Source organism: Nannospalax galili, unplaced genomic scaffold, assembly GCF_000622305.1.
Source record: "Nannospalax galili isolate Female #2095 unplaced genomic scaffold, S.galili_v1.0 scaffold445, whole genome shotgun sequence".
Lineage (NCBI taxonomy): Eukaryota > Metazoa > Chordata > Mammalia > Rodentia > Spalacidae > Nannospalax > Nannospalax galili.
This window is the reverse complement of record NW_008354184.1, coordinates 2,031,560-2,051,479: the sequence shown is the minus strand read 5'-3', so window position 1 is coordinate 2,051,479 and position 19,920 is coordinate 2,031,560. Positions and strand designations below refer to the sequence as shown.

The 19,920-nt window shown below is 53.1% G+C and overlaps 1 protein-coding gene across 2 annotated transcripts in view; it reads left to right on the top strand.

The window, feature by feature from the left end:
• Triobp (TRIO and F-actin binding protein) overlaps positions 1-19,920 on the top strand; it is a 59,697-nt gene that overhangs the window by 27,619 nt on the left and 12,158 nt on the right. Inside the window, exons 7-13 of one of the 2 annotated variants that reach the window (XM_029555089.1) lie at positions 216-293; positions 13,482-13,538; positions 16,224-16,292; positions 16,403-16,492; positions 16,807-16,916; positions 18,502-19,045; positions 19,688-19,798. In XM_029555089.1, coding sequence (XP_029410949.1) covers positions 216-293; positions 13,482-13,538; positions 16,224-16,292; positions 16,403-16,492; positions 16,807-16,916; positions 18,502-19,045; positions 19,688-19,798 — 1,059 coding nt within the window. Of the gene's footprint in view, positions 1-215; positions 294-7,643; positions 7,815-13,481; positions 13,539-16,223; positions 16,293-16,402; positions 16,493-16,806; positions 16,917-18,501; positions 19,046-19,687; positions 19,799-19,920 lie in introns of those variants that run through there. The other variant, XM_008851292.3, reaches the window with a different exon arrangement.

Below are 19,920 nucleotides of genomic sequence, written 5' to 3'. Positions count from 1 at the left end.
GTTCAGTGGTGACAAGTTGGTGATGTATGATGGATGTGGTGGGATGGCTGGATTGACACATGGATTAAATGACATTGGATGTTGGATGCATAGAAAATAATTAGAAAAATGAGAAGATGGATGGATGGATGCATGGATGGATGCATGGATGGATGCATGGGTGGACGGACCCTGGGAAATGATCAGGGCTAAGCTGTGTTCCTTTTTACCTTCAGTTCCAGCCAGAGGAACCTGAGGAGTTGGAACCAAACAGAGGCCAAGACTCACTGGCTGACCAGAAGCAGGCAGACTCGGTAGTTGGGTACTGGGCTTGGGCACATGGGGAGAGGAAGGGAAAGGAAATCAAATTGGAGATGGACTGAGTTTCTCCAAAGAGCTCTGGGGCCACATGAACCAAGGCTGGCTCTGTCTTGGGGTCATCTGTGTCAGAGTGGAGCCTAGAAAAGAGGAGCTTTGGAGGGCGGCCAGCAGAGCCACTTCTCTCTTGGGAATCCAGGTGGGTAGAAAATCCTGGGGTCAAAAGCCCAGAACTTTGCTTCTAACTTGCTTTGCTGCTACGCTGCCTTTCCTTAGGAGAATGGCAGTTTGGCCTTGAGGGTCTCTGATGTTCTTCTAGGTTTAGAGGACTGGGCCAGGCTCAGAGAAAGAGTGGGGCTTCCTGGAACTGGGGTCAGAGAAGTGGCCTAAAGGAGGTGCCACAGCAGCTGCAGGGCCTGGAGGCCTTCAGTGGTCCTGGAGGCTGAGATGTGTGCAAGGAGTGGACCCAGGAGACTGCCCTGAGCCTGGCTGATGCAGGAGTACAGCTGTGCCTTGCTCTTTCCTGTGACCTGCAGACTGTTCTCACCCACAGCCTTCAGAGGGGTGAGGGCAGAGGCAGGCTTCAGGCTGGCAGAGGGTAAGGAGAATGCGGCTGTGCTTCCCTCTTCCTGTTGCTTCCTGCACTGCCTTCTAAAAAGCCAGATGTTGCCCCTAGCGCTGGTCAGAGCTGGTGGTAGCAGTGCTCTGTCCAACCCATCACTGTGCAGACAAGGAAACAGGCAGAGGACTAGTTCTGGGTCACACAGCCAGTGTGTGGCTGGACTCAAACTAGAACCCAAGGCTTGTAGCCCCTACCCAGTGCTCCTCTGTCCCCAACCTTTGCCAGGACTTGCTTCCTGGCTCTGCCCCGATCTGCTTCTATCTGCCTGGTGACCGGTTTTCTGTTTTGTGAAATGGGGAGGGGTCAGGGGACTTCAGTCACTAACTGGGGTGCTGACAACTTGCTCTTCCTCTTTTGGGGTTATTTCTTCATGCTTCCTGGAGCCTGAGCTTTGTGAACAAAGAGGAAATCGCAACACGGAAACCTCTAGGCCACCCACCCCAAGGCTGCCTCTACTGATCAGAAGTCCTACCTACCTCATTCATTCATTCATTCATTCATTCGTTCATTTGCTCATTCTTTTTTTTTTTTTTTGATAGTGTTTCCCTACTTCCAGCCTACCTGGAACTCACTAGACCAGGCTGGCCTCAATCTCACAGAGATCTGCCTGCCTCTGCCTCCTGAAGGCTGGGATTAAAGGCATGTGCCACCTTGCCCAGCATTCATTCACACATTCTTACAACACTTAGTGAGCAACTTCTGTGTGCAGTGGTTTGGGTTGAGGTGAGCCAGATTGGTGCCTTGTGGTGTTCAGGGTTGTGAGCTCTGATGGGGGTGTGGTCATGGGGGCCAGTCCTTTCCTCAAAGCTCTTGGGGACCTGTGCTTTGATGCTTCTAGCTTTATTTCCAGAGAACCTGCAGATTCCAGCAAGAGGACATCTGGGCTCTGCCCTGCCCCTACCTGTAACCTGCTATGTGACTTTAGGCCAGTCTTGTTTTGCTGGTACCTGGGTTTCTCCAACAAAGATGACTTCAAAGGGGGAGTACTGGGGTTCTGCCATCGGCATCTGTGTTAAGTCTGTGTTAACTAATACCTTTCCTGTTAATACCCTGAAGGCCAAGCAGGTTACAAAGGCCACAAGAGTTGGAAATGGAGCCAGAACTGGGGCACATGTATGACCTCTTGTCTCTAGATGGCTGTGACCATGAGGGAGATGGACCTAGAGTTTCTACATCTTTTAGACATTTTAACAGAAATCAGAAATATGTATTTAATAATTTCTGGATTTCTTAAATTTTGGTTTTAATTTGGGTATCAACCAACATGTACCCTAGGTTGGCCTCAAACTTAATATGTGGTCAGCCGGGCATGGTGGCACACATCTTTAATGCCAGCACTCAGGAGACAGAGGTGGGCAGATCTCTGCCTAGCCTGGTCTACATAGTGAGTTCTAAGGTATAGGACTACAGGAAGACCCTGTCTCAAAAAGACCAAAATAAAAACCAAACCCCAAAAAACAAACAAACAAAAAAAAAACAAAATACTTGCTATGTGGTCAAGGTTAGCCTTGAACTCCTGATCCTCTCGCTTCTACCTACTAAGTGCTGGGATTACAGGTGTGCACTGTCACACCTGGCTCAGATTTCTTTTGTTGTTGTTGTTTGTTTTTGAGACAGAATCTCACTATGTAGCCCTGGCTGGCCTGGAACTCACTATGCAAACCAGGCTGACCTCGAACTCCTGGAGATCCCCCTGCCTCTGCTTCTGCCTCCTGAGTGCTGGGATTAAAGGCATGCACCACCCTGCCTGGCCTTGATCATTAATATTAGAGCCAGGCACAAGATGATTATCACACATCATGTGGCCTGAACATGTCTGTGATCTGTGCCCCTCTCCTCAGCAGCCTGTGACTTGACCTTAGGTTGTTAAATACAAGTTTCAAGGACACACAGAACCCTAGAGGCCCTGAAAAAAACCACAATGAAGTATAAGCAAGTTAACCAGCTCTGGGAGGGGGGGACAGTAGGAATCCTGTCCTCCCTGTGGTGGAGGAATGGTCAGGGGAGGCTGTGGCCAGCGATGCCTCATCCTACCAAAGGGACCTGTGGCCAACTTTAGACCCTGTTTGACAGGCAGACAAGAGGCCAGCAGAGGGCAAGCCCAGGAGCCCACTCAAGGGCCGACTGGTGACCTCATGGCGGATGCCCGGGGACCGGCCCACGCTGTTCAATCCGTACCTGCTGTCTCTGGGGGTCCTCAGGTGGCAAAGGGTAGGCTGGTTCCCAAGGGGCTGGAGGGGTGAGGGTGGCTAGACAGGGGAAGAGGGAGGAGGCTGGGGTTAACTGAGAAATAATGGGGTTGAGCAGGAGGGGTGGGGGAAGGAGAGAAATCTCTGTGGGCCTATGGAAGATGGGTTTTTTTTTTGCCTCCAGGGCAGCACCTGGACCCTGTCAGCTTTCAAGATGAGAGATGTTTGGGTAATCTCCAATCAGCAGCTGCTGGCCAGGGCCAGGGCGCCAAATGGGGGGAGGAGGGGGCAGGGAGGGAAGGCCCAAGGGGGCTCTGCAATTGCCCAGTGTGTCTCAGATCTGGGCCTGCGCCAGTTTCGCAAACATGTGGCCTTACGTAACCCATCCCCTGCCCAAAAAGGCCTGTAAACAGGCCCAGAGCGTCCTCCAGGGCAGGGTGGAGAGGCAGCTGACTCACCTAATCTTGCCCTCCTCACAAGGGCTGGTTTCTGGGGTCTCCTGTCTCAGTGACTAGGCAACTCCTGTCCTTTCACCACTGTTGGCTCTGGGCTGCAGCATTGCAGGACCAGGGAGATAGGATGCCGAGGGAAGGACCTCCCGGCTCATGGCAGTGGGCTGACAGTCAGGATGTTGAGTGGCTGATTTTGCACGGTCCCAGGTGATAGAGTTGCCAATGAAGTAACACAGCATTGGATGTCACATCTGTCAGCTTCGGAGGACTGATGGAGCCACCCAGGGCTAAAGGGAAGATGCCAGGAGCTCAGGACAGCCCGAGGCTGGGGAGGGTTTTCCAACACTGTTTCCTCCCTTCCTTTCCTTTGTGGGCAAGTGAAGGCAGCTAGGTAAACATGGCTATCAGGTGCAGTGGTCCTTCAAGACATGGGCAGGAGCTGCCTTATCAGACTAAACAAAAGTCACCAACACACAGCAGGGCTGGGAGGAGGGGCAGGGAAGGACTTAGTGGAGGGAGGGGGGAGAGAAGCAGGTAAAAGCTCTCTGGATGATAATGGTGATAGGAACCATCAACTATTGTGCACCTTCTGTACACCATCAGCAATCATTGTGTGCCCACTGTATACCCAGATGCGTGCTCTATGTGGGCACATCTGCCTGTATTTGATCCTCATCTCAAGGACAGATTAATGTTCACACACAGATGAGAAAGTCAAGTCCCTTATTTCATATTCCACTTGGGCACAGCTGAGATGTGAACTCTGCTTTGTCTGATCTCAGCACTAAATACTTAAAAACCTGCTCCTGTGATACCGACTCCCCTGGGCCCTCTGGAGACCCTTAGTCACCCCTCGTGTTCCTCACCAGAGGTGTGGTAGCTGAGGCTTTGTGAGTATGGCAGCAGTGGCCACCTGGGGACTAGGAAACATGAGCATCAGAGATGGGACTGCCTAGGGCCTCCCTGAGGGTTGCTGAAGAGCCAGAGAGACAGGTGGAATTCTGTCTCTGCCCCCACCTAGCTGTCTGTGCTGGACTATTGTGTCCTTCCCCAAATCTTACTTTAGGGTCTTCAGTAGAAATGGGGTTTAACACTGGATAATCTCAAGGTTTGGTGGCTCTGGTTTTGGCCAGCATCATTCATTCTTGGGCCTTGAAGCTCTGTAACTCTCTTCTGCTGGGGCGAGCTATAGTGCTTTCGTTTGTGTATTTACTCAGTTAATCAGCATTTACTGACGCGATACTGTGCGCTAAGGCCCTGAGCTACCCTCCAAGATAGATAAAGTCTTGCTCCAACCCTGCTCACAGGAGAGGCAAGCACAGTGATGTGCACCTGGACAGAGCACAGGGGACATCCCTGTAGTAGTAGAAGAGCACTGGGAAGGGGCACTAGGCAAAGAAATGAATCCAGGGAGCACTGGGCATGGAGTCACAGCTTGAGAGCACTGAGTAAGGAGTAAGATGTAGAGAAGCAAGCACAAGGAGACAGATGCGCAGAACATTAGGCAAGGAGATGGGTGTGAGGAGCTCTGGGCAAGGAGTCAGATAGAGGGAGCACTGGGTGAAGGGTCAGATGCTGGGAGCAGTAAGTGAGAAGCCAGATACAAGGAGTACAGGGCAAGGACTTTTCTTTTTTTGTGGTGCTGGGAATTGAACCCAAGGCCTTGCACATGCCATGCAGGTGCTGTACTAGGAGCTCTGTCCCCAGCCCTGCTGTGCAAGTACCTGGATGCCAGGAGCACTAGGTGAGGAATAGGATCAGGGACCACTGAACAGTGAGTTTCTAAGTCTGACTGGAACATGGTGGCCCTATTTCGACTGAGACTCAAAGGGTGAAGAGAATTTTCCAGGCAACCTTTTGGAGGGTAGGGGGAGAGAGAAAACAGTATCGAGAGAGAGAGAGAGAGAGAGAGAGAGAGAGAGAGAGAGAGAGAGAGAGAATAGAAGGAAGACAGGAAGGGAAGTGTTCCAGACATGGCAGTTGAGATAACAACTGGCCCTTCCAAGGGATTCCAGTTCAGCATTGTATCCTTTGTATGGAGGAGGTATGTGTGAAGATAAACCGATCCCTACAGGGCACGAAGGATGCTGAACTCAGTGTTGAGTGGATCACCAGCATCTATAAAGTATGTGATTCTCACTCAGGGAAGCACTCTGGTCCTTGGATTGCGAAGAAAGTGAATGCCTGTGGCCAGCCAGGAAAGGAGGCGGGGGCTGGTGCTGTCTGTGCCCAAACTCCTGATGGTGGGGGGGCAGGGGGCACATCTTCCTACTCACTCTTCAAGGACTAAAGGTCTTTGAGGAGTACAGGGGGAGGATGGGAAGTGCATGGGTACGAGAGGGTCAGTATGTAGAGAGAGTGAACTCAACCTGTGGCCTGTGTGTCAGGCCAGGGAGATTTGCAGCAGAGATGGTAGGAAAGGACTTCAGCTCGGTGGACCTCCGAGTCCTTTTCTGTGGAATGGGGACAGTGATTAGAAGAGCAGTGTGCCTTTCTTTTCTTTTTCTGGTGGTAACTAGGGTTTGAACCTAGGGCCTTGCACATATTAGGGAAGTACTCTACCACTAAACTAAGCTACGTCCCCAGCCCTCCATTTCTTTCTTTTTTTTTTTTTGAGACAGGATCTTGCTATGTAGCTCAGGCAGGCCTTGAACTCTGTGTATCCCAGGCTAGCCTATAACTTGTAGTGAGCCTCCTGACTCTTCCCAAGTACTAGTATTACAGGTGTGTACCCCCACAGCTGGCTTTTGTGTGTGTGGGATGTGTGTGTATTTTGGACAAGATCTTGCTATGTATCCCAGGCTGGCCTGGAATTACATCTGTTGCCCAGACTGGCTTGGAACTCTTGATTCTCTTGCCTCAGCCTCCTCCTCAGCTAATGCCACCATGCCCACCATGAGCAATTATTTTTGAACCCTGAATCAAAATGGTAGAATAACTTGAGACAGTCAGTAATACAGGCTTCCCTGCCCCGTACCTGAGGGTCACTGACTAGAGATAGAGGTTGTTGTAAGTGCTTTGCTTAGTAATGCTGCGTTACTTATAGTAACCTTAAGTGTAATCGCATTAGACCATTTTAGAGTGTAAGACTGAGATATAATCAAGTTCCTTGACTAAAGTAACAGGCTTGAATGACTACTGCCACACAGGATTCCTGTGCACTCAGCAACAAATGCCACCAAGGTCCCTCCTTACCTGCAGGACCTCCATTAACTCCCACAGGCAAAGAACTTCCAACCCAATGGCAAGTGAGCTGGGAACATGACCAAGTGCACACTCACACTGGAGAACCAAGCACTTAACAGACCTGCTGGGGAGAGGGGGCATCCCAGGAAGGCTCAATTGGTCACCCTAGAACTCATTTTGTGCACAGCTTACTTGCAAGCAATTCTCTCTCTCTATAACTTCTGCAAAGTCGGTCCATCTCTCTGAATCCCTGCATTCTCATTGGTAAAATAGAGACAAATGAGCCTTTAGATAATCTCAGCACTTGGGAAGCAGAGGCACGCAGATCTCTGAAAATTCGAGGCCTGCCTAGTCTACATAGTAAGTTCAGGCCAGCTGGGGACCTTGCCTCAAAGAAACCCAAAAATAAATAAAAGGGACAAATGGGTTCCATTCTCAGGTTGTAGGAAGCAGGAAAGCCTTCTCAGCAGGTAACCAATGGGACCCACTGATTGATTAGTACTGAGTGCCGCGCTCAGGTCGCCATCCAACCGGGCCCCACGACCTGGTGGGTCCTTGACTCCGTCGGGAGAATCGGGGATGGAGTAGGAAGTCAGAGCCTGGGCAACTAGGCAGCCACGCCCCCATCCTCCCCACCTCCCCGTGTCCCCGACTGTCGCCAGACAGAGTCACCTGCACGCGGGGCCCTTCCTTCCTCCCAGCCCTGCCCTCCCGGCCGCCCCATCCGCCCGCCGCCGCCCTCGCGCGCCCACCCCGTCGCGTAAGCCCCGCCCCCTGCCCGGCCCTCGCTCCCATTGGTCCGCTCGCCGCCCCCGCCGCTGTTTGTCCCGGCATCCCAGCCGTCCATTGGTCCCCTCGGGTCCTCCCAGGAAGTTTGAAAAAAAAAAAAAAAGTTTTATGGGCGGATGGAAGGGGCCGGGGCAGCGCAGGGGAAGGGAAGGACTGGAGCAGCGGCGGCCCGAGGCCGAGAGGGGCGGCGGCGGGCTGGGCGCAACGCGGAGCCCGGCCCGAGAGCCCCGAGCAGCTTCCTGCCTCCCGCTCCCGCCGCTCTGGGGCGCCGCCATGACGGTGAGTGGCCCCGGCCGGGACCGGGCGATAGCCGAGGCGGAGCCCAGCGCTCCCCGCCCGCCCGGGCAGCGCCGTCCTCACTCCTGGTCGCGACCAGACCTGCCTTCCGTGGTCCCCTGCCCTCCTCCCCTCCGGAGCCCGGGCCGCAGAGGGGACTAGTCAGGGCGACACTTGCCCCCTGCCCCATAGGTGGACAACCGACTCCCCCAGGCTGCTTGACCTGGGTACTGGGAAAAGGTGTTCCCGGCCTTGGACGGTTGCACCGACCAAGCCTGGTCTGGCCCAGGATGGCTGGCCGCCCAAGTGGGCACAGGCCAGAGGTTGGGAGGTGAGAAAGGTCCGGCCCCGCCCACCCCACGTTTGGGAGCCATGGTTGGTGCAGTTTGGCAGTGGTCAGCCTCAGTTTAAACTGTTTTCTGGGGAGAAATAAGCTGGGTCCTCCTGGCTTTGGGCTCTAGCCTTGGTTGGGGGCAGAGTTTGTGGTTCTCTTGGAGGTGGGCTCTACCAAGCCTTGTCGATCAATTGCCTGTGCCCTTATTGGCCTACGGAACTGCACAGCTGAGAACACTTCTCTCCATTTCACAGTCAAGTGATTTGAGTCTGGGGGTGGGGGGCGTTGCTGGTGACTTGCTCTGAGCTTCCTTTCCAGGTCAGTCTGACCACCTGGCCATGATGTTTTGGAAAAGAGGGGTGGGGCTGCCTTTGATTTCTGTCTACTGCCCCCAGACAGGCTCTGGGAGCCTGCTGACCCTCTTGGTGTTGGGAGGAGGATGAGCAGGGTGTGTATGCACATGCGCAAGCCTGTCTTCTACTGAGTAGGCTAGTGAGGAGTGGGCTGGGCTGCCAGGGGTGTGGCCTTGTGGGGCCCCTGTCCCTGTGTGTGTGATGACCTGGCTCTGCTGCCTGGACTTCCTCGGCCTCCACACATCCTGCCACCTCCCTACTGGCTCTTCCTGGCGTCAGCAGCCTCCCCTTCTCTTAGGGAGCAGAGGGATGTTGGAGGAGGAGTTAGTCGGTGTCCTGGGCTGGAGAAGGTAGTTGCTGGGCTCCACTGAGTGCCTGCCAGACCCGGAACTGGGCGCTTTCATGTTACCAGATTGATCTTTTTTTGGTCTTTTTGAGACAGGGTCTCCCTGTAGCCTGAGCTGTCCTGGAACTCACTATGTAGACCAGGCTGGCCTTGAACTCAGAGATCTGCCTGCCTCTGCCTCTCAAATGCTGGGACTATATGCGTGCGCCACCACGCCCGGCCAGATTGATCTTTTTAAGGTTGATGGCACCATCCCCTTTGAACGAATGGGGAAACTGAGGTGTAGAGGAGTGAAGGATCATAGCCCTGGTGATGCAGTTTGGCCCTAGCTGGGCCAGAATTTATATCCTGGTCAGCCTCAGTTTGCTTTCTGGGGAGAGATAAGAAAGGCACACAGTTGTCACTCCTGGGAAGCATGTGCTAAGCAAGGGTGAGGCTACTGAACAGCATGCCTGGCTACATCCAAGCCAGGGGTGCCTAGAGGAGAGCCAGCTCATTCCTGCTGGTGGGAGGAGGGCTTCCTGGGGGAGTTGTCTTGTGATTATAGGACTTTGTCAGGTGGAGATGGGCTGTGGAGGAGGACGGGATGTGCAGATAAAGGCTCATGACTGTATTGAGGATGTTGAGAGCATAGAGAAGGGGCCTGAAAATGGACTTTGAACTTGGGTTAGGGGCGGTAGGGAGCCATGAGTGGTTCAGAGCAGAGAGCAGGCCTCATGATCACCATTCACAGTGCTCTCTGGGTTCCTCCTGGCCACCATTCACTTGAGCCTGCTCAATCTCTCCAACCTGTCTCCCTGAACCACCATCCCTGAGCATAAGGTTCTGGACTGAGCAAGTGGCACAGGGCAGGGCTGGGTATTAGGCTTCAGGGAGCTGGTGAATCTGGGCTGACCTGGAGTCTAGAGCCTCTTTCACTGCATTTCACTTTAGCCTGGCACAGCTTTGCTGAGGAGCCTCATTCTCCAGCCACTGCTGGGCATCAAATTATATACTTGTCATTTTGTTTACTATCTGTCTCTCCTAAGCTCTACCTGGGCAGGGGCCACAGGTCTTGTTCACAGCTCATGTCTTGCCTTAGAACAGCATCTCGTGCCTTTAAGAAAGGAGGGTGGTGGTAATGACTTTTTCTTTCTGCAGAGATTCTCTGATCTCTGTTCTGTGCTGGGTCTTAGATCCTAATCAAGCCACCTGGAGGGAAAACTAAAGGGCGTAAGGTGGTTCTGGTCCTGATGCAACAGGGGCCTCTGTAAGGGGACGCAGAAGGCAATTCAGGGACAGCAGGCAGATGGTGTGGGGTAAGCACTGTGAAGAAGCCTCAGGTGCAATTAAGCAGGTCTGAAGTATGAGCAGCGACTTGGCTTGGTCAGTGGAAGGGGACGCCTAGGACTTCAGGCTGAGGACAAGGCAGGTATGGAGGGAGGGCTTGGGTGGTTCTCTCTGTTAGGGATCTGTGAACACGGTGTGCTGGTATAAGTACGCTCAGGTGGGGACACACCAGGCTGGCAGGAGGAGGTTAAGGCATTTGATAGCCCTCCTGAGGGTCCCCCTGGCAGAGCTTGCTTAGAAGGGGCTATGGCTGTGGTCCAGGTGAGAGGAAGGACTGATCTGTGGTACTGGTTGGGAAGGAGGGCATGAGAGCCTATGGCTGTTCCTTAAAGAATGGAGTAGGTGATTTTGCAGATGGAGAAAGGGCAGTTGGGCCTGAGGAGCCAGGGAACTGACAGCCTTCAAGATGTAGCTTGTCAGACCTTTTAAAAAGTTATTTTAGCCGGGCGTGGTGGTGCACACCTTTAATCCCAGCACTTGGGAGGCAGAGGCAGGTGGATAGATCTCTGTGAGTTCAAGGCCAGCCTGGTCTACACAGTGAGTTCCAGGCCAGTTGGGGCTACAGGGAGATCCTGTCTCAAAAAGACCAAAAAAAAAAAAAAAAAAAAAAAGTTATTTTAGCTGGGCGTGGTGGCATTTGCCTTTAATCCCAACACTCGGGAGGCGGAGGCAGGGAGATCTCTGAGTTCAAGACCAGCCTGGTCTACATAGTGAGTTCCAGGCCAGCTGGGGCTATAAGGAGACCCTGTCTCAAGACCAAAAAAAAATTTTTTTCTAATGTCATTGTGTATATATATGTGTGTGTGTACATATGTAGCAGGAGTGCCTGCCCAATGCTGGAGGTAGCTAGATCAGCTTCAGGTGACATGCTCCGTCACGCTCATTTTTTTTAAAAATTTTTATTCATTCATTTATTTAATTTTATGTGTGTAAGTGTTTTGCCTGCATGTATATAAGTACACCCATGTCGTGCAGTACTCGTAGGGCCAGAAGAGGGTGTTGGCTCCCCTGGAACTGAACTTAAGGATGGTGCTGGGAACTGAACCTGGGTCCTCTTCAACCAGTGTTGAGCCACCTTACCTCTCCAGCCCTTCCAACTTTTTTTTTTTTTTTTTTTTTTGGTATTTTTAAGACAGGGTCTTCTGTAGCTCCAGCTGGCCTAGAACTTATTATGTAGACCAGGCTAGGCTTGAACTCACAGAGATCTACCTGCCTTTCTTGCAACTTATTTTTTGAGAGAGGGTTGCTCACTGAACCTACAGCTTGCCAGTTCAGCTAGATTAGCCGGACAGCAAGCTCCAGGGATTCTTCTGTGTCTGCCTTTCTGTGTTAGGATTCTAGGTGTGCACCACCACATTAAGCTTTCTACTTGGGTGCTAGGAATTGGAACTCAGATCCCTGTGCTTGTGTGGCTAACATTTTACTGATATAACTACCTCCCTAGCCTTTATCAGATCTTTTGACCCGGGCTATAGGTTCCCCTCCCAGAGGGTTTAAAAACTCACTTTGGCAGTCTCCTCTCCCAAGATCGCTGTGCTAGATCACATCTGATATGGCATACCTCCATCTGCACTGGGCTTGAGAGAGTCACCTGGCTGCGACAGCTGGAAAACTGGGGCTGGGTCAGGACCCCAAGTCATTTGCCACATCTGAGCCAGGGCTCAGAGGGGAGATGTGATTTAGAGAGGTCACAGCCACTTCATTCCCTAGGCAGCACTCTAGGTCTCTGCCTGTCATTGCTGTCATTGTACCTGGGGGCCTCTCCCTTGGGTCATCTCTCAGTGATAGCTCTACTGACCCAGCAGTCCTGACTTTCTGGCTTCTCAGGGCCAGATTGGGGTCAGGGGAATCTGCCCCAAAGCACAGACATTGACACCTGGGAGGGGAAAGATACTTATTCACAGCTCTCCTGAGACCTGCTGTGGTCAGACCTCTTCTGCCAGGTCCTGGGGCCAGGAGGGTGGAAGGTCCAAGCTGAAGGACAGCGGAACCCGGAATGGTTGGTCACTGTCCTTGGTCTTAGCTGGGGGTCATCTGGGCTACGTAGTCACTGGTGGGTGATGGGCTGGCAGAACAGAAAGCAAACAGGGTTTCCAGGCTGTGGGCTTGGAACACAGCAGTCTCCTCCCTCAGACAGGTATGCAGTATGAGGGAGCCTCTGCTGTGGCTGTGGATGCTTCTAGGTGTTCAGGCTGCCAGCCACAGGCCCTCCCAGCCCACTTCCACTTGAGGAAAATGGGGCTCTCTGGAAGAGAGCAGATCTGGAGAGATGGCCGGGTCAGGTGGCTCTGGTTTCCAGCTGCCACTGCCCACCCCATTCCACCTTGCTACCGGCTCCCTCCACGCAACCGGACACCTTGGCCTGGTGAGGCCTCGATGCAGGCTCTGATAGGTGGGCTCAGAGCCATGGCAACAGGTGGCCACCTCCTCCCTGCTGCTAGTCTGCCTGGCCTGCCCTGCTCTCCTCCCTGCCAGTAGGCAGGAGCTGAGGCTGCAGAGGAACAGGGACCTAGATAGGCTACCAGCAGGCAGGGAGGGTCTAGTTGCTGGTGCCATCCAGATGGGCAGGTTGGGAAAATGCCAGGATGAGCAGCTTCATGTAGGCCTGGGCAGGGGTATCTAGTCACATTCCCCCTGTGAAATATGCTGCAGCTGGGGGTCCCCAGACCCCAGGGCTATACCCCCCTGGGCAGGACCCAGCAGGTAGGGCTTGTCAGGACTGAATGCCATGGCCTACCCAAAGAGACCTGGGGAAAAGAAACCATAGAGGGTATCTGACCCCAGCCTGGGCTTGATTCTGCCATTAGGGTGACTAGGAGATGAGGGAAGGGGAGGGCTAGTTGGAGGGTCAGTGGTGGGCGTGGATAGAGCATTAGAGTATGTTCCAGGTAGGCCACCTGGACTTTGTCAGAGAGGACCTGGACTGTTTGCTCAGCCATCGCTCCAGGCTTCTCTCTGAACTCCCTAGGGCTTTCTTTATGTCCCTATAGGCAGAGTTCCCTTGGTCCCTTCTCTCCCTCTCCTGGGTGGGGCCAGAGTTTAGACATCAGGGGTGTATATGTCAACTATTCAGCCCAACCTCTTAGCTCTCAGAGGATGCCAGGGAAAGAGGCCAGGGCTGCCTCGGTCTGGGAGCCTGCTTGCTTTGGCAGGGTAGGAGGGATGTCCCTGGCCCTTAGCCCTTTCAGCTGCTCTCCTGGGACCTCAGTGTTGCAGGACTGGGACAGAATGGCTGCCACACTCCCTCCTCAGCAGACCAGACAGTTTTCCTGCCAGGACTAACCCTCTGCGGTCTCATCTCCCCACAGCCTGATCTGCTCAACTTCAAGAAGGGATGGATGTCCATCTTGGATGAACCTGGAGAGGTAGGAGTCTGGACAGGAGTGGGTAGGCTGGCCTGGGCTGATGTGCTTCCATGGAGAGGCCCTGGCCTCTGGGGATAGGTATGGTGTCCCATGGTGAGAGTCAAGTAGAAACCCTGAAGGGGTTGTATTTCTGGTTCAGGGAAAAGGAAACTTGGATACTACCACCTCCTATGCAGCCTATAATGCATAAGTCATTCGATGGAAGCCTCCTGGCCACATAGCTCTCACCCATTCTCAGCTCTATCGGGAGCATCTTGGACCTCCCTCTTCATGACAATGCTGGCTATATTCTGAGGGTGTGGGGTGGAGGATTCAGAGATTATCTGGCTTGAGTCTTACACATTTCCAGACACTGGGACATGGACATAGGGCACAGAGCATAGGCTCAGAAGACTTTCCAATCCAGGGATCCATTGGTCAGTTGCCATGTCTGTGACTTGTGTGTGGCAGATGGGTGGGGAACAGAGTCACCGAAGTCATGATTTGAGGGTTCCATAGCCCCTGTTGCCTACCAGGAGCTCAGCTCATCACCCCTCCACCTCTTGTCTAGTGTATCTGTCCTTGGAAACATTAGGGATAGTGGCTATTCACCAACTCTGCTATTTCGGCTGGCAGGCAGACTAGAGCCTGGGAGCTGAGCTGGCGTCCTGCCCTGCCTACACAGCCTGCATGTGCTAGTGGCTCAGATCTGTGTGCAGCCCACATGCCGGGCAGGGCTCAGAGCCAAGGGGAATCGCATTGTGTTTCCTGCCCACGTGCTTTATTCTCTGCAGCCCGCAGCCTTCTGTCCTCGCTGTTTACCCACCGTCCCTTGGTGGCTGCCCTCCAGGCTCACACAAGGCCTGGCGCCCTGCCAGTGACCCTTTCCTGGCTTCCCCACCCAGGGTCCCAGAGGGCAGAGGGATTATGGGCCCCACCCAGAACTGGCCGTTACTCATACTCTTTCATGGGGTTTTGGAATGTCCAAGCTGGAAGGGCTTTGGGAGTACAGCCAGCCCAGCCCCTTGTTCAGAGCTGGGAGTCAGGCCTATAAGGCTGAGATCCCTTGGACTGAGAGGCGGCTTGGGCAGCCCAGGCCTAGAATCTGATGTCTGAGACCCACAGAACTCTTTAGCTCCTGTTGTGACAGTAACAGAATAGGCCTGGAAGAGCCTAGAAACTATTTGCCACAGATCCCATCCCACTTGGCAGAGAGGCAGTTGAGGTCCCAAGTAGTACCTCACTCTACTCCAGGAGCAAGATTGTCCTAAGTGGCTGACCTCTTTGAACTATCCCCAAGAGCTGGTGCCCATCCCTGTGCCACATGCCAAGAGAGTCACACAAAGGGTAGGTACTTCTAACATTACCCAAAGTCTAGGGATTTCTTACTGTCTTTACTGTACAGGTCAGAAGAGTAAAGATCAGAGCAGTGGAGACACTTGCCTAAAGGCACACAGCAAGAAAGCAGTTGCACTCTAGGTCCTTGGATGCTAAAACATGTTTCTCAGGGGAGGCAGTGTGGATAAAAGTAGAAAGCATCACCCTCAGACCCTGTAAACTTTACCATGTCCTGGAAGAGAGGAAACAGAAAACAGCACAGGCAGAACTTGGTGGCATGGGGGAAACCCCAGGAGGACTGGACTGGGAGATACTGACCCTGGTAGTGGGCTGACCCTAACTGACATTCCAGTGGACTGACCAGAGCCCTGAGGGAGACAGATGGAGATGCACGAGATGTCAGGCTGGTCTGATGTCCCTGCCCCTTTCCTGTGTGTCTTGCTAACTTAACCTCAACGAATTACGAACATACAGGTTAACACATTTTCACACTGAAATATGTGAGCAACCAGCCCACTATGCAGACTGCCTAGTGCTCAGCTACCCACCCCAGGCCCCTTTTCAGTTTTCTGAGAGATATTTGTCTTTAACCTTTATGGCAGGCAGTTCAGGAAGCATACGGAAAACAGCTTGCAGCAATGGCCCCACTTAGTCCCTGACTTGCTAGGCATTTGACCTCACAAGGCCCTACTCCCTCCCTGAACTGCACTGGGGGAAGGCACTTGCTGAGCTTTGAAGTCTTCAGGGAGGTGTTGGATGGGCTGGGAATATAATTAAGTTTTTAGAGTGGTTGCCTAGCATGCACGAAACCCTGAGTTCGATCATTAGCATCACATAAACCAGGCATAGTGGCACATGCCTGTAATCCTAGGGCTCAGGAGCTGACAAGATGACTCTGTGTAAAGGCTTTTGCCAATGCAAACCTGGTGACCTGTGTTCAATTCCCGGAACCCACATAAAGATGGAAGGAAAGAACTGACTCCACAAAGTTGTCCTCTGACTTCCACATACACACTGTAGCACATGTGCCCATCACCAAACATATACCATGCACACCCAATAATAAAGACGTTCAAGGTCATCCTGGCTACCTAACAAGGCCAGCCTGAGCTCCTACATGAGACCCTATAGAAAAAAGAGTAGTGTGGAGTGTGGGAGTGCCGGCAAACCAAAGGGCTCCATCCAGGCCAGGGAGGGTGTAGTTAACTGAGGAGGGGCCAACCCATTTCATAGCTGTTGCCCCCAACAACTTTCTGACCAATCACAACATCCCTCAACAGTGTGAGAACTGGGGACAGAAACATATACAGGCTTCTTCCTCCTTCCTCTTATCCCCCTAACCCTTGCTTACCATCTCTTCCTTCACAGTGGAAGAAGCATTGGTTTGTGCTGACAGATTCAAGCCTCAAATATTACAGAGATTCTACTGCTGAGGAGGTAAGGTAACTGGGTGGGAGGGCCCTGGAAAGGACTGGGGCCCTTGGCTGGAATATATGAGTGGGGCTCCTCAGGACCTGTGTGGACCATGGTTGATCCTCTTGCTCTAGGCAGATGAGCTGGATGGTGAGATCGACCTGCGCTCCTGTACAGATGTCACGGAATATGCAGTACAACGCAACTATGGCTTCCAGATCCACGTGAGGCTGCATCTGGAGCGAGGAAGTGGGGAGGTGGGGAGGTGGCCCTGAGGGGTGTTGACCTTGACTCACTCATTTACCCTGAGACCTGTCCTCATCCAGTCAGTGGCCCGTATGCCCGTCCTTCACATATCTAGGGAGACCTGGAATCGGGCACTTTCTGCAGCTGTCACAGGGGTTTAATACCCTCTGCTCACTTCTCACTCAAGACCTTAGACACCCTCCTGGGAAGGAAGGACCACCTCCCTGGGCTCATAGAAGGAGGGAGCATGGGACTGGTCACATGGCAACCTACATGTGGGGTGCATTTGCAGACCAAGGATGCTGTTTATACCTTGTCGGCCATGACCTCCGGCATCCGGAGGAACTGGATTGAGGCTCTCAGGAAGACTGTGCGTCCAACTTCAGCCCCAGATGTCACCAAGTATGTGTTGGGCTAGACTGGGGGGCTGGACTGGAGTACTGGGAGATAGGTATTACTGTATCCCTGAATGGGACCTTGTGGCTGTATGCTCTGGAACTCATTTTCTCTAGCAACAAATGGGTAGAGGGCAGGGCATATCTAGAAAGCCATTGAGAATTTGGGGTTCAACCTGCTATCCCTTCATGTCCCCTCATATTTTAAAAGAGTGGAAAGATGCCTTGGTGCTTTTGAGATGAGGCTTGTAAGGCAACGTTGGCTCTTTGTCTCTGCTAGATAGCCTGGCCTATGCACACACCCCTCCCTCAAGCTGGGGGGGTGGGGTTACTGTCTGTTTTCTGCTGACAGTGCAGGGAGCTGGGGCTTTATAGGAGCAGTGTGGTTGTTGAAGGGATCTAAGCCTGAGCCTCTAAGCCTTGCCACACCCTGGCTATTTGACCATAGGCCAGTGGCTTTCCTGTCTGTCTTCTAGAATATCATGTCTGCACGTATGTAGGCATGTGTTGGCATGTGCCCAGGGCCCTTGCTGAACTCTGAAGTTCTGTGCTGTCAGACTCTTGTTTAGTATACAGGCTGGAATGCTTTAACAGAGAAACCCAGATGCAGTGGCTTAAGCCAGATGAGCACTTTTTCCAGTTTCAAGATAATGGGGGCTGAAGAGATGGCTCAGTGGTTAAGAGCACTAGCTGTTCTTACAGAGGACCTGGGTTCGATTTCCACTTACACACATGCAGGCAATACACTCATACATTAAAAAAAAAAAAAAGCCGGGCATGGTAGCGCACACCTGTATTCCCAGCATTTGGGAGGCAGAGGCAGGCGGATCTCTGTGAGTTCAAGGCCAGCCTGGTCTACATAGTGAGTTCCAGGACAGCTGGGGCTACAGGGAGACCCTGTCTCAAAAAAACCAAAACAAAAAAGGAAAAAAAAAATAGCCTAGAGGTATCAGTGTGGGTCTGGTGGACAGCTCCTTGGCCCTCAACTCATAGCTTGGCTTCCAAGTCAGAGAGCACAGCTGAGGTGCTCTGGAGGCCCAGCTAGTACCTGCCAGATGAGGAGAACCTAGCCTTTTAGAGGGAGCTGTTTCTAAGCCCCAGGCAGAATGTGGTCATGTGACCGGTCATACCCAGCTGCAGGGGATGGGCTAGGTGACAGTGTACCCAGCTAAACTGTAGAAGAAAACTGCTAAAAGTCTCAACAGCCTGTTCTGCGTGCAGTCAGACATCAGTGTCTCCCCTATCAACAGTGCCTACAAGAACCCTCTATTCACATTGTAAGCCTTTGAACCCAGGGCCTGGCTTCATGTAGTTCTGTTGTTTTGTGCCTTCGCGGTTAACACGTGCGTCCCCGCATCTTGAAGAATCTCCTGGTTGCTTTGCACACTGAGTCCCCACGTTCATGCTGTCCAAGGATCCAGGTGTGGGAATGTCCTCAGAGTCTGCTAAGGTTCAAATTCTCAACCTCTAGGCAGGGCTGGTTGTCCCTGGCTCTGTGTCCAGCTCCTGGCACATGAGTAACCCTCAGGAAGTGCTCTTGTGGAACTGAGTGGGCAAAATTTTCCCCTGACATGGCTCTGCTGGTGCCCTAGGCTCTCAGACTGCAATAAGGAAAACACACTGCGTGGCTGTGGCACCCAGAAGGGCTCCCTGAAGCCAGGGGAGCAGCGGACAGGCTCTGAGGTCGTTGGCCGGGGTGGCCCTCGGAAAGTGGATGGACCACGACAGTCCCTGGACTATGTGGAGCTCTCTCCATTAACTCAGAGCTCCCCACAGCGGGCCCGCACCCTGTCCCGCTCCAATCCTGAGCGGTCCACTCCCGAGCATCCGGCTAAGCAAGAGGAGCTGGAGCGGGACCTGGCACAGCGCTCTGAGGAAAGGCGCAAGTGGTTCGAGGCCACAGACAGCAGGGCCCCAGAGACACCCAGTGGTGATGGGCCTCGACGGGGCCTGGGCGCGCCTCTGACTGAGGATCAGCAGAGCCGGCTCAATGAGGAGATCGAAAAAAAGTGGCAGGAGCTAGAGAAGCTGCCCCTGCGGGAGAACAAGAGGGTGCCACTCACTGCCCTGCTCAACCAAAGCCAGGGCGATCGCCGAGGGACCATGGGTGACAGCCATGAGGCACTAGAGAAGGAGGTGGGTCCCTCTCCCTATCAGCCCCGCAAGGCACCCTGACAGTGAGCTCATCTGCTGTCACCTCAGGCTGCTCACAGGGCCTTCCCTGTGGCCCTTCTTCCCTGGCCCTTGGAGTTCACTTTGTTTTGTGTGGTTTTGTCTTTGTTCTGCTCTTAACCACAGGAAAGAGATGTGGGTAGAGAAGGGAGGGGCCATCTGCTCTGTGGCTTTTCCATCCCTTGTCAGGCACCCCTTTACCTTCCTTGCTTCATGCCGTCCCCCAGCATCTGGTCTGCTAGGGTAGAGTCCACCACACTTTCATAAATGGGAAACAGGCACAAGGATGTCCCCTCTGGCTACTTTCATGGGACAGTAGATATCTGTGACTACATTGTGCTGTTCCTAACCCTGTCTGGTCATCTCTGGGCCAAAGCTCACTCAGGTTGTTGACCTAGCCATCCTGGAACCAGCCAGAGTGTCTCCTTGCCTGTACCTCTAGCTAGATCTGCTGGCCTTTCTTCAAACCAGAGCCGTTACTCAGCACCCCAGGGAAATTGGGCTTGTAGCCATGTGGAGGTAGAAGACTGTGGGTTCCTCCCTGCCTCCCACATGCCCACCCCCTTACTTCTGGGTTCCCACTGACCTGGTCTTCCCATCTCCTAGGTCCAGTCTCTCCGTGCTCAGCTGGAGGCATGGCGTCTTCGAGGGGAGGCTCCTCAGAACATCTCCAGACCCCAGGAGGATGGCCACATCCCACCAGGTTACATCTCACAGGTACAACTGAGGAGCTGCTCGGTGGGATAGGGGCAGGTTTCTGAATGCTGTGTGATCAGAGAGCACTTCATGTTTTGGGAGCCCTTCCTGTGTGCAAAGACAGGACTGGCTGAGGAGCTGCT